This window comes from Toxorhynchites rutilus, chromosome 1, assembly GCF_029784135.1.
Source record: "Toxorhynchites rutilus septentrionalis strain SRP chromosome 1, ASM2978413v1, whole genome shotgun sequence".
NCBI classification, from domain to species: Eukaryota; Metazoa; Arthropoda; class Insecta; order Diptera; family Culicidae; genus Toxorhynchites; species Toxorhynchites rutilus.
In genome coordinates this window covers 19,188,574-19,201,319 of record NC_073744.1, presented here as the reverse complement: position 1 = coordinate 19,201,319, position 12,746 = coordinate 19,188,574, and the positions used below count along the sequence as shown (strand labels likewise).

At 37.3% G+C, this 12,746-nt stretch overlaps 1 protein-coding gene across 15 annotated transcripts in view; it reads left to right on the top strand.

The window, feature by feature from the left end:
- Window positions 1–12,746, top strand: part of LOC129762599 (neurexin-1) — a 257,329-nt gene that overhangs the window by 191,517 nt on the left and 53,066 nt on the right. For 10 of the 15 annotated variants that reach the window (XM_055761047.1, XM_055761038.1, XM_055761121.1 and 7 more), the window contains 3 exons: window positions 75–104; window positions 7,755–7,913; window positions 8,019–8,171. In XM_055761047.1, the coding sequence (XP_055617022.1) occupies window positions 75–104; window positions 7,755–7,913; window positions 8,019–8,171 (342 nt within the window). The remainder of the gene's footprint in view (window positions 1–74; window positions 105–7,754; window positions 7,914–8,018; window positions 8,172–12,746) is intronic. The other 5 variants (XM_055761136.1, XM_055761145.1, XM_055761128.1 and 2 more) reach the window with 1 other exon arrangement.

Sequence of the window (12,746 nt, the reverse complement as noted above, 5' to 3'; positions counted from 1 at the left end):
TTGGTACGGATAATGAAAATTTGATGACTTATTTTGTTTTGCTTTTTTGTTTGCGTACACTCTTGCAATCCAAGCAGATTTCATCGATTACCAGCTTCTGCAGGGTGAGTCAACAACACACACACTAGAGATAGAAGAGGGAAAACTTTTCCCTAATTGCATCGAGAACTTACCACTCTGACGCAATGTGGGAAAGTTTTTCCATTTTCGCTCTGGAAAGCTCGCCACGTCAACCAGCGACAGCTAGAGAAACTAATAGAAGCGACTCATAATTTATTGCTCTCTATCATTAATCTTCCCGGCAACCGGTGGAACATAATTTGTTCTCTCCCGCCTCTTTTTTACACTTCATCTCTCGTGCCACTATAGGCAAACAACTTCCCAAGGCTTAAGGATGATTATGTCCTCATTTGCAGGCCCGACGCGCACTCGCTCCACTCGGCGCCAGGAAATAATGAGTAAACTTAATTCCAATTAGCGTCTCATTATTTGCCAACTGCCAACGTCACCTCTCTCTACCTTTGCTTTACCTTTTTCCACCCCAGATGCCAGGAATCGCAAGGATTTCTCTAACCTTCAATTTTCCGCCTACTTCCGCTCGAAACGCTCGCCACCTCTAACTGCAGCACAACTTTCTCTTCCGTCACCTGTCAAACGGCTTTAGCGGAAAAGTCAATTCATGGGAAGTGGAATTAACGCCTCCGTAAAACTAAGTGCCAATGGCGGGCCTTGTTATTATCCGGAGAAGAACACGCGGAGATGCTCAGCAAATCTCCACCACCATTCTCGTGCGCCCCGCCCCCTAACAAAGTTCCACCTTTGTGTTTTCTGGGGCCCACCTTGATCCCTGGCGGGACAAAATGCTCTTTTGTCAACGCGGAGCATTTTCTCTTCTTTTCGAAAATGATAGGGAGTTCCCATTGAGAGCAGTTATTTTGTTTGTTTTTTGTTTTTTTTTTTTTGCAAAAGGGTATACTCATTTCAACCTTTCCTACCAAACAAAAGCACGTTCTGGTTCGAGCCAGCCGAAGACCTTTCAAAAGTCAACGCAAACAATTGAAATGTCGCAGACTGCTGGTTTGGGCGCCAATCGCAAAAGTGCGCTTGAAACGGAAGGGATTTCCATAAGTTCATGGCAACTAAAGATGGCTGAACGAAAAACATGTTTGAGTTCATTGGCTTTTGGGATACACTTTTGCCTCAGTAAATTTTTGTGTTCATGTCTAAGTTGAAAAAAAAATAAATAAATATAAATAAATGAATAAATGCCACGATTTCTTTTAAAATTGTGACTTTTTTGTAGTTATTAATAAGTTGTACAAAAAGTCACAATTTTATAAGAAATTGTGTCATAATATGTTATCATCATTTTTCTAATTGAAATTGTAAAGCAGTTAAAACGACTTGCTTGGACAATCTAGTGTTAAGGATAAATTAACACTTTCGACGCCCCGTCACCCAGATATGGGTGAAACTTTCCTCTCTCGAATTTAGTAGAATTTTTAGAAGGTATTTGATAGAATAGGCACCTAAATGTAACTATAGGATATGAAGAAAAATAATTAAATCATAACCATAATATTATACTGTTTATACTATACTTTTTATTAATTTATAGTACGGATGGTTTGTACTGCAGTTTTTTGCAAAACCCCTATACTATGACTTTGGCATGTGTTATTGTCATCAATTCGTCTTCAATTGAAAACAAACATTGCTAGATCATGTAAAAGTTATCTATAAACTAAGTTTGATCTTCAAAAAACTCAAAAACGTCGCGTTGGGCGTCGAACGTGTTGAGAAGGTACCTCAGTCTGGAAGGTCGAAAAGTAATGAATTTTCGTATTTTTTTTCCAGATGTTTGGAATAAAGTGTAGTTGTCGGGTGTTTTGGTTATTGTTTGAGATATGTTTGAAGGGTTCCCAGAATAAAACGCCGCAGAAAACGACTACAACAGAAACAACCACTCAGAAAAAATGTAGTAACAGTTCGGCTAAAACGTTTATAGGGTAACACAGTTAAACTATTCTTTTTTGCAAAAATCAATTTTACTATTCAACATAATTGCCTTCTAGGGCGAAACAGCGATTATAGCGATCTTGCAACTTCTCGATACCATTTTTATACAGGGTGGGCCATTTAAAGTGGAAGCATCTGGCAACCCCATAACTTTTGACAGAGATGTCAGATTAACAAATGTCATACCGCGTTGGAAGCGTCATTTCAGTACAATTTTAACCATGGAACAATACACACCTAAATAACGCGCTGAAATTGTTCAGCTGTACATTCAAAATAACTTCTCAATTGTGGCTTTTGGCAAAAAAAATTAAAAAAAATTGAGTCACAAATATATTTTCATGGTGAAAAACTAAAAACTACATTAATCACATTTGTCTCAAATTCCGAACACCATTTATGTTACTGATTCATATTCCGAACACTTTTGTCTCAAATTCCGAACAGCCAAAATTCAGAACACTTTTGTCTCAAATTCCAAACATATCCAAAAATCAGAGGTGTGTTTTTTTATCGTTTTTGAGTTATTATTTTTCAAAGTTAACATGATTTAGTCTTCGTTCGATATTCCTATGCGACTAGACGAGTTCTATGCGAAAAGGATTCCATTTTTTTTTGCAATTTGAATTTTTTTTTCAAAGAAGACTAGCTCATTGACTTCAATTTAATATGTCGATTATCCAAATCTGTTAGGTAGCTCAAAAGTTATGAATTTTTGAAAAACGTCATTTTAGGAAAAAAAAAAAAAGACGAACATGAGTTTTAGACCAACGATTGGCATTGAAAAATCATAAATCAAAAACAAAAAAGCAACACATTTCTGATTTTTGGATATGTTATATAAAAATGTAATATAATAATCAAGTTCGCCCTGTTACTGCAGGACCCCGGATTGGTTATTGTGGTTTTAGTTGAAGACCTGGCTAAAAAAATCAATTTTACTCTCGTTGGTTCGCACCTACGACCTGCGTTTTGCAAGGAAAACAAATGTTCTTTTTATACTATAGCACCAGAATTGGATTGTCCTTGTACCCTAATTTGTGAACAACGATATTTGCCAGAAAATAGTGTTCAAACATTTTCTTTCGGAATTCGATTCATGCGTCGAATCTTGATTCAAATTACGAACACTACTTTAACGTTAATTTTAATAAAGATTTCTTCATAAAATATTTTTTTCACCAATTAATAGTACATTCGTAACGAGATTCGTAACGAAATTCTTACCGAATGAACATATAAACAGCAATTAAAATATAAAAATCGAAAAATTCACGATGCTTGTTTTCGACGGAATTTGCTAATGTAAACATTTTATCACTGGTTTTCGATAGTCACTTTTTTTGTAAATGTTTAATATTATAAATTATAGGCAGTATTTATACCTGTAAATGAATTTTAAAATGAAGCCTACAAACCAAAGAATGTTAGGGTTTTCATTATGGAATTATTTATAACATTAAAGTTCAGTAAATTCTCATTTAAAAATGATGTGCTCGGGATTTGAATCATACGTCGAAACTCGATTCAAATTCTGAACTCTACTCCAATACTAATTTTAATAAATATTTCTGCATAAAATATCTTTTTTTTTTCATCCATTTAATGTAGGATCTTTCTTTTTTAGCTCTTTACATGAAAACAACAAACAAAATAGTTGAAAAAACTACAAAAACTGAAAAAATAATTGTCTTTTATGGAAGTTGCTAACGCAAACATTTTATCATTGGTTTTGATTGTCTCTTTTTTTGCAAATGCTTAATATTATAAATTATAGGCTGTATCGATACCTGTAAATGATGTGAAAATGTAGCCTATAACCCAAAGAATGTCAAGGCTCTCATTATTCAACTGTTTATAACATTAAAGTTCAGTAAATTTACATTTAAAATAAAGTGTTCGGAATTTGAATCATGCAAAGAAACTTGATTCAAATTCCGAACACTACTTCAAAAGTAATTTTAATGAATATTTATGCATAAAATATCATTTTTGCATCCATTCATTGTAGATTCTCACATTTCCTAGCACTTAACATGAAAAGGCAAACAAAGAAATTGAAAGAACTACAAAAACTAAAGAATTAACTATGCTTGTTTTTTACGCAATTTGCTAACGCAAGCATTTTATCTTTGGTTTTGACTGTCACTTTTTTTGCAAGTGTTTGATATTTTAAATTATAGGCTAGATCAATGCCTGTAAATGATGTTAAAATGTAGCTTGTACTTCAAAGAATGTCAGGGCTTTCATTATTCAATTATTTATAACATTAAAGTGTAGTAAATTTACATTTGAAGAGGAAGTGTTCGGAATTTGAGACTGTTCGGAATATGAGACAAAACGGAACACGAAATTCGGATTTTTCCATTTTTTTCACAATAACAAAAGTTGCTTCACTCTCAATGCTGTAACTCACGAACCAATCGACCGATTGCTGCCAAATTTTGACACGTGTCCATTGAAAGATGGTGCTTTGTGATAGTCAAGTAGATTATTGCAAGAGGCGCCATCTAGACGTCAACCTTCTGAAAATTTCAGCCGAACTGTTAGACTAGAAATATTGTGGCACGGTATTATATTTCAAAACAAAAATTAAGCGGGCAAACGTAACGCAAACGTAACGTAATATTAAAATCACTCAAAACCATTGAGTAACTCCTCGTTTCTTCATTTCACAGCTGTGCGGCTTCGTTAAAAGCTGTGCGATATTGTTAACTATCGATATTGACGCGATTTAAACAAAGTATTATTTACATTGTATTAAAAACAGCATTAGATAACGATTATCTCAATTTTGTTAGATTAAAAAACAGCAATTTCACGAGTCTTCATTATAAGAACAGCATTTCTCATTGCATTTCCATAATATTTAGCTGAATTCAACTCATAAAATCTAAACCAAACATTTCATTTCAACGTCACGCAAAATAAAATAGAAAATAAGTACAAAAGTCACAGAAATGACAAAGCACACATTAAAAGCAAGAAAGTTAAGAATCAATATTTAGTGTGGCCTCCGGAAGTACACTATCGACCATATTCTGGAGATGCTGGGGGTCGATTTCGTTCCACGCCTTCTGGAGAGCCGTGAGATAAGTGTCCTTACTAGTGACACCATCTTTCACCACTTTGTTGTCGAGAATGGTCAACAGGATCTCAAATCGGATTGATGGAATTCGTGGTGGCCATCCAAGGAGTTTTATTTTGCCAAACGAAAATAGGCTTTGGTCTTCTCAACAGTATGCTTCGGGTCATTGTCCTGTTGGAAAACGAAACTGTTTCATAGGCAGAGTTTTTCGAATCGATTCCTTCAGGTTGTCCTTAAAGTAGCACACACACGCCAAGGAGAAGCATCCCCCCACACCATTACATTGCCTTCTCCGTGCTTGACTATAGCTTGTAAGTGTCGTTCCTGCAACCTTCATCAGCCAATTCTTGTTGAAAAGCTCAAATTTCGATTAGTTGAGTTTGTTAAAATGCTCCCGACAAATTCCAACCATTTCAGTTTATTTCTCTTGCTGATAAACGGACGTTTTTTGTGAATCTGCTCTTGAGTCCATGCTCAGCTAGTCTGCGGCGCACGATTCTGGCCGATACCGCCAACGAGAGGTTTTCCTGAATGACTTTGACTGATACTTTTGAAGAGATTTGTTTCACTCTTCCGGATCTGTCAGCAAGCGAACCGTAAGCTTTGTACTTATGTACAATTTCTCGCATTACTCCCCGGCTTATTCCGAACTTCTCGGCAATCTTCCATTATGAAATTTTCTGCAAATGATTCTGAACAACAAAATTTCGGACTTCAACGCTGATTTTCGTTCCAATCATTTTGATTTTCTTGAAATCTCTTTGTGTAGACAAAAACAACCAACTTTTATGTGATAACGTAGCTTGTAAATGATATCGCACAGCCCTAGCTGTCATACCATGTGTGAAGGATGAGTTACTGAAACGTTTTGAGCGATTTTAATATTTTTTGGGGAAGGGGAAGTAAACAAAATTTAACAAAAATGACACAACTTGTCAATTAATTAAAAGAGTAATATACAACTCTATAATATTATGGTAAAAGTTTTTCATTAAATAGTCCAGAAAATGAGAAAAAAAAATTAAATGAAGATTGGACTCGAAAAAAATGAGACACACAAAAATGATCACCAAAAATTTAGTTTAAAACGAATACTTCTCAAATTTTTAGGGATTAAATAACTATACATTAGCTATGTTTTAGCATAATTTATTTATTGAATTTCCTCCCTCAAGCTGAATACTCTTACATTTCTCTTGACACAGCTCACGAGATCATGGGCGAGGCTTTGCCCATCTTCCTTACACAATTTCTCTCAGTTTTTTCTCAAAGCTTCATCGGTTTTGAATGTTTTTCCGCTTTAATTCAGCTTCTTCTTCATTGTCGCCCAAATCTTTTCGATTGGACTAAGTTCTGGTGAATTTAGCGGGTTCGGCTCCTTCGCGACCACATTAACGCCCTTCGCTTTGTACCAATCCATTACAGGCTTGGCGTAATGGCACGAAGCGAGATACGGTCCAAACAGCGTGGGACTACGGTGAAAGCGGAGGCAACAAGCGCTTCTGCAAGCATTCCTCTCGATAAATCAGCCCGTTTATGGAGCCGGTTGTAACGAACGGCTCGCTGTACCGTCCGCATCCGCATATCGCCTCTCACAACAGGTACTTCTTTGCGAATTTGTCCGTCTTTCTCTTCCGGAACTTTTCTGGAACCTCCATGCGGGACGTACCGACAAAAAACTCAAGGCCGGCGATTTGTTTTGTATCCGCTTTGATGTATGTCGCGTCGTTCATGACGAGACAGCCTGGCTTGACCAGCCACTCACGGTACAGCTTCGGCGCACGCCATTTGACCACCGTGATTAGGTTGTCAGTCCGGTTCGACGCCTTCCTGACCTTAAAAACACGCAGCCCAGCCCGCTTCATTGTCTCCTGGACGAACCACTTCAACGAATTGACCTTTTTGGCCACGTCTCAGGTGGAAAGGTTCGCGTTCTTCTTAAAGTACTGCCTTATCTTCCGCGTCTTCTCTGGGTATTCCGTTGTCGGTTTTCGGCCGCTTCGAGCGCGCCACTCGATGGTCTTCGTCTCCCGGAAAATCTTCACAACGCGGGACACAGTGTGGATTCCAAGCCTTTTGCCGATCCATCTGTGCGACTGACCAGGATTATCGATCACCGCGCCCAAGATTTGCTGGAGTAGCTCTTCTTGTTTCGAATGCATCTCGGAAACTACTTGACAGATCGCGATCAAATTTTGCACACATAAACATAACACTCTAAACTAGTATTACTCAAAATTTCATTAATTTTTACCCACGCGATAAAAAGTTTGAAGTCAGACTTTTTTAGCCTGTCGCTGCATATGAGACCTCAATGTTTATTGCAACTTGAAGGAAGATTTGTGTTGTGTTCGTAAGTCATCAAACTAATTACTTCTATAAACAAAGTTTCATATCGATCTGAGGGTCTAAAATAGTGCCAAATTGTAATCTGCATTGCTGAGATGAAGAATCACTTGAAACTGAATCGCATGGAAGCATTATCAAATTACGGCAATAAATCAAGTTTCCTCCACCGTTCCTGGATGAAAACATGGCGAGCTTTCCCGGAGTATCTGACAAAAATTAGCCGAAGGAAAAATTGGCTTATACCTGCCATCCGGTTCCTTTTTTTGTTTGTGTTCTCATATGTTCCTTCCATCCGCAGTTGGTAGCCGTGGTGGATGATGTTTACACCGACCATTCGCACATCGCTGGCAAGTTCACGATGCTCTCCTCATCGCGGGTTTACGTAGGCGGCGCTGTCAACCCGCGGGCTCTGCTCGGGGCGCGCGTTCACAACAACTTTGTCGGGTGTCTCCGAAAGGTAAGCCCGGAAACAATGTGCTCAAATGAAATAGCAACCTTTCGCACGATTGCACTGAACCATGTTTTTATGTTTTTCTCCTCCTATTCGTGCGCTTTTTTTCAGGTTGAATTCTCGGCCGATACGCTTCGCTTGAATCTGATCGATTTAGCCCGAACCGGATCCAAGCTGATACAGGTGGCCGGACGCGTTGACTACCAGTGCCCCAGTGGAGATCCGCAGGACCCGGTCACCTTCACCACCCGCGAATCTTATCTGGTAAGAATTCTACTATGTACTAATCGTGTTTGCAGACAGCGACGCACAGTGCGTTGAATATATGGGGATGCGGGACAAAAATTCAAACAACCCTTATATTCATTTTTTCGGATAGGTATAATGGAAAAAAATGTTAGTTATGATGAAATCTACTATTTGCATTATGTATTATACGTAATCGCAAAAGTGTCTTAGGCGCCAAATTAATAGTGTATAGTATATTAATAGTGACATAAAATTCAATTTTTACATTCCATACATGTATTGTATAGCAAGAGAAACTCTACACTATTTATTATTTATTTATTATTTTGGAATGTTCCTTAAAGGTAATTTTTTTCTCTATTTTGTTATATTTGTTAGTTTATCAATAAGTACACCTCTTTTAATTAATGTGATGAGAAAGCTTATGTCTTATTTCTTTCCTTACATATTTCGATTATTTTGTAAATTATTCAGTTTCGTTAAAAAGACAAACAGAACCAAATTCAACTGTATCAGCAAAAAAAAAATAAGAAAGATCTTTGACATCCGTGTGATGATTATTTGCTAAAGGTTTTCTCTTCCCTGCTATGGAAGGGTCAGGCGAAAGCAGCAAATAGTTCATCAAGTCCTTATTACTGTAAATTCTTGATGATTTCCTTGTATGCTTCAACCTGTTCTCCCTGATCAGCCTGTGTGTAGCTTCTAAAGCCAATAAGCTGTGTACCAATAACTTGTGCACAGTTACAGGCATAAAATACCATTCGTACAGGCTTATATAGAGATCTCTTGTATCCGACAATAGTTTCTGGTATTTGGACATTTAAATTTTTCGCCCCGACGATGTTGTACGAAGAATTGTAGCGAATTTCGGTATCAGCTCCACACTTACCCCTGTTATTTCCGAGCTGGTTTGTGGATCCGAGAAAAATTTTCGTGCAGTGTTGCCGTCATTGCTTGAACCATACCCCGGTTTCGGCTTGTCGACAACTAGACCCATCCTTGACTTGAACGCCTCTTGAATTTCTCGCTTCCTGCTTTCATACTCTTGCTTATGTTCAGCAGTTTTCACTTGCCAGGTTTAGAATGGCAATCTGTTGAAATGAATGATAGTTATTACTTATACACTATTAAACATTCTATAATGCTAACCTGTAACCGATGTGAATTACGCATTCAAAACATTTTATCCTGCAATGCAGGGGTCACAGGCCTAGCTTGTAAGTTTCGGTATTTGGTACTGTCTCAACAGCCTTCGATGTATTCATCTCTTTCGGAAAAGAACCACAAATTAAGCATTTTGCAGAAGCTTTATTTCCGGAAAGTACATTTGCCACCATTCCATCTATCATAGTAAGATGGAATTCAATACTTACAACGATCTGAGCGCTATCGTTGTTGATGATGAAAATCTGTAACGTTTTAATTTTCTTCTCCATTTATGACTGAATGCCAAGAATAGCTTGTGAGTCTTCCTTCGTGAACACAAATTTAAGCGGTCTACAGTACGATGTTGAACTTGGCCGAGGATTCATCCAGATGATAGCGTTATTCGCGGAGTCGATCAGTTTTGAGGGAACCAGTGCAACGACTAACAAACTTTCGTCTGAACTTCCTGCTTCCGTAAACTTTTGCTTGTATGCACTATGCCCTGAACTGCCGTCAAAACCCCATTTACAGACGAGATTAACTGAAGTTGAAGTCATTAGCGAAATTTCTTTGACAATGCTAGCGGAGGTGCAATTCATAAGATCTTGTAAATCTACTTCAGCAGACGTCTCGGTCGCAGAGATCAATTTAGGAGTTATTTTTGCTTTTTCTTGTTTCAATGCATAAAGACTTGGTAGCAAATTTGGATGTATTTCATTCAAAGTACTTCGAAGTACATTGTACTTTCTTTCAGAGAGATCTATATCAACATATAGAGCCAGTGCTCGTGCCACCGTCAGTGTTTTCTCCTGATTTCCACTCGAACAGTTTGATACTTTGGCAGCGAATGCAAGCTCTTCAGGTGCATTGTTGTTAATGAGATCTTCAACACGTCGCCTTTTTGTCTTTTTAGAACATTCGTTAAACGATTTCTGAGGTCTTCCTTTACCAATTTGAGGAACAGACTGCAAATCGTCTTTAGTTTTACCTTTCTGATATGCCGGAAGCTTAACTGGTTTTGACAACCAGTCAGAATTTTGCTTTATGAATTTTGAATATGATCTGGAGCATTTCGACCATCTCTGGTTAATTTTGTAGAAATAAACTTTGCAAAATTTCAAAAGCTCTTCTTTAAATTCTTTAGAGAAATCATCCGTATAATAAAAACTGAACAAAAAGGTGAACAAACGATCTTTTCTTTGGGAGGGGTCAACTGGGAGCCATTGTTCGAAAATTTGCTTATTCTTGATTGTAGAAATATCATCTAAAAAACGTAAACTGTGGTCAGAAGAGCAGACTTGAGCAACAAGAATCACTTGCAGAATTTCAAGGATATACTGACTGAAAAGTTGAGGGGTGGGCGGAACTCCGCGGAACTTTTTTTGTCGAAGGATTTTAGTATCTTTTTTTCTTAAGGACAAAACTACCTTAACAAAGAAGCGTTTATTTTCACAGTGATTACGGCATGTTCCCATAATAGTTAAGGAAACGGATTTTACTTACGTGTTGCTACCGTCGCCATTTGGGGTTTCACTTTAAAAGATATCGAACGTAAACGAAAACTCAATGTAAAACTGTGATGAATCACTGAAAATTAATTTGCCACGTGCTTAGAAGAAGCTTCTTGACTGCACATACTTGCTCTGACAAATTGGGTGGGCTAACAAGGCTACTGAGATCGTTTCAGCATGCCTGAAACATGTATAAAACACACCGCCTACTTAGTTTGGGTGAATATAAAAGTGAATTTTTTGACTTTTGTCTATGGAACGCCGCACCACAGCAGTGGAACTCCATACAAATCACTGACTAAAAAGTGTCCACATTTTTATCGCTTGTTTACGTGAAGAATATAATTTTTTCAGGCACACTTGATTTGAGAGTGTATCGATTTCTAGCTGTCCTGACGCAAGGTCTTTAATGAAGAATGAGTAGATGGGAAGGTTCATACAAACATGTTTATAATTACATAAGTTTATTCAAATGTTAATATTGCCCTTATTTAACTATTCAGTGCAATTTTATCAAAATTTGAAAGAGAAATTAAAAAAGGAATTTTTTTTTCAATATTTTACTGAGATGGTTATGAAAAATTCATGATTACCCTGATGATTGAGCGGTTTAAAATTGCGACAAGATAGAAATTTGGGGTGAAAGAGCGAATTGTGGAAAATTAAGTCGCAAATTCTCTAAGCTTTATAATTAAAGTTTTTCTTTGGTGATAAATTTTTGAGTTTGCGTGAGTGACAGATTGAAGTTGATTCATAAAAGAATAAGATTTCATTTGATATGACGATTTTTGAAATCGACTCAATGGTTGTAAAGTTATGATGTTTTGGAAGAAATCTTACTTACTTAATCAGCGAAAGGCCCCAGTAGCATGTGTTGTACACAAAAGTCGTCTCCATTCACATGAATTTCATATTTTTTTCCAATTCTTAACTTTCAAACTTATTTCAAGGATCAACATATCATATCTTTCCATTAATCCGCACACATGCCTAGTAGTAACTTAAAAAGACCAAACTCATAAACGACAAAAAGAGTCTTCGATTGTATATTTTTTATATATTTTTCACAGTTTAACAGTACCATTTGCTTATTGGCACTTTTTAGTTGGAGTGCCTTTTAATTGGCGGTTCGCCAGTTGGAGCACGCGCCAATCAAAAAGCAATCCTCCGTCATAATTGTATGTCAGTTTTACTCTGTTGTTCCAATACCATTTTTATTGAAGGGTCTTTGCACGTTAAACTCAAATATGGAGGCACTGTATAAAATTATTTAGTTTTGCATTATGTTTGACAAATTTATCCGTTTGAAAATATTTATTAATATATATATACACTAGCTAACCCGGCAAACTTCGTCCCGCCCATTTACTTGATTAATTCTCGAGTAATGCAGAAATTTGTGTTTTATTTGTATGGCAGCCACCCCTAAGAGAGGGGGAGGGGTATCTAACCACCATAGAAACATTCATTGCACCCTAAAGTTTCCATATGCCTAATTTGGTTTAATTTGCTTGATTAATTCTCGGGTATTGCAAAAATTTGTGTTTCATTTGTACGGCAGCTCCCTCTAAGAGAGGGGGAAGGAGTATCTTAACACCATAGAAACATTTATTGCATCCTAAAACCTCCACATGCCAAATTTGGTTACATTTGCTTGATATATTGTCGAGTAATGCAGAAATTTGTGTTTCATTTGTATGGCAGCCCCCCCTTTGAGTGGGGGAAGGACTGTCTAACCATCATAGAAACATTTATTGCACCCTAAAACTTTCACATGCCAACTTTGGTTTCGTTTGCTTGGTTAATTTCCGAGTAATGCAGAAATTTGTGTTTCATTTGTATGGCAGCCCCCCCTTAGCGAGGGGGGAGGGGTCTCAAAATATCACGAAAACCTTCCCCGGCCCCAAAAACCCCTACATACCAATTTTCATGT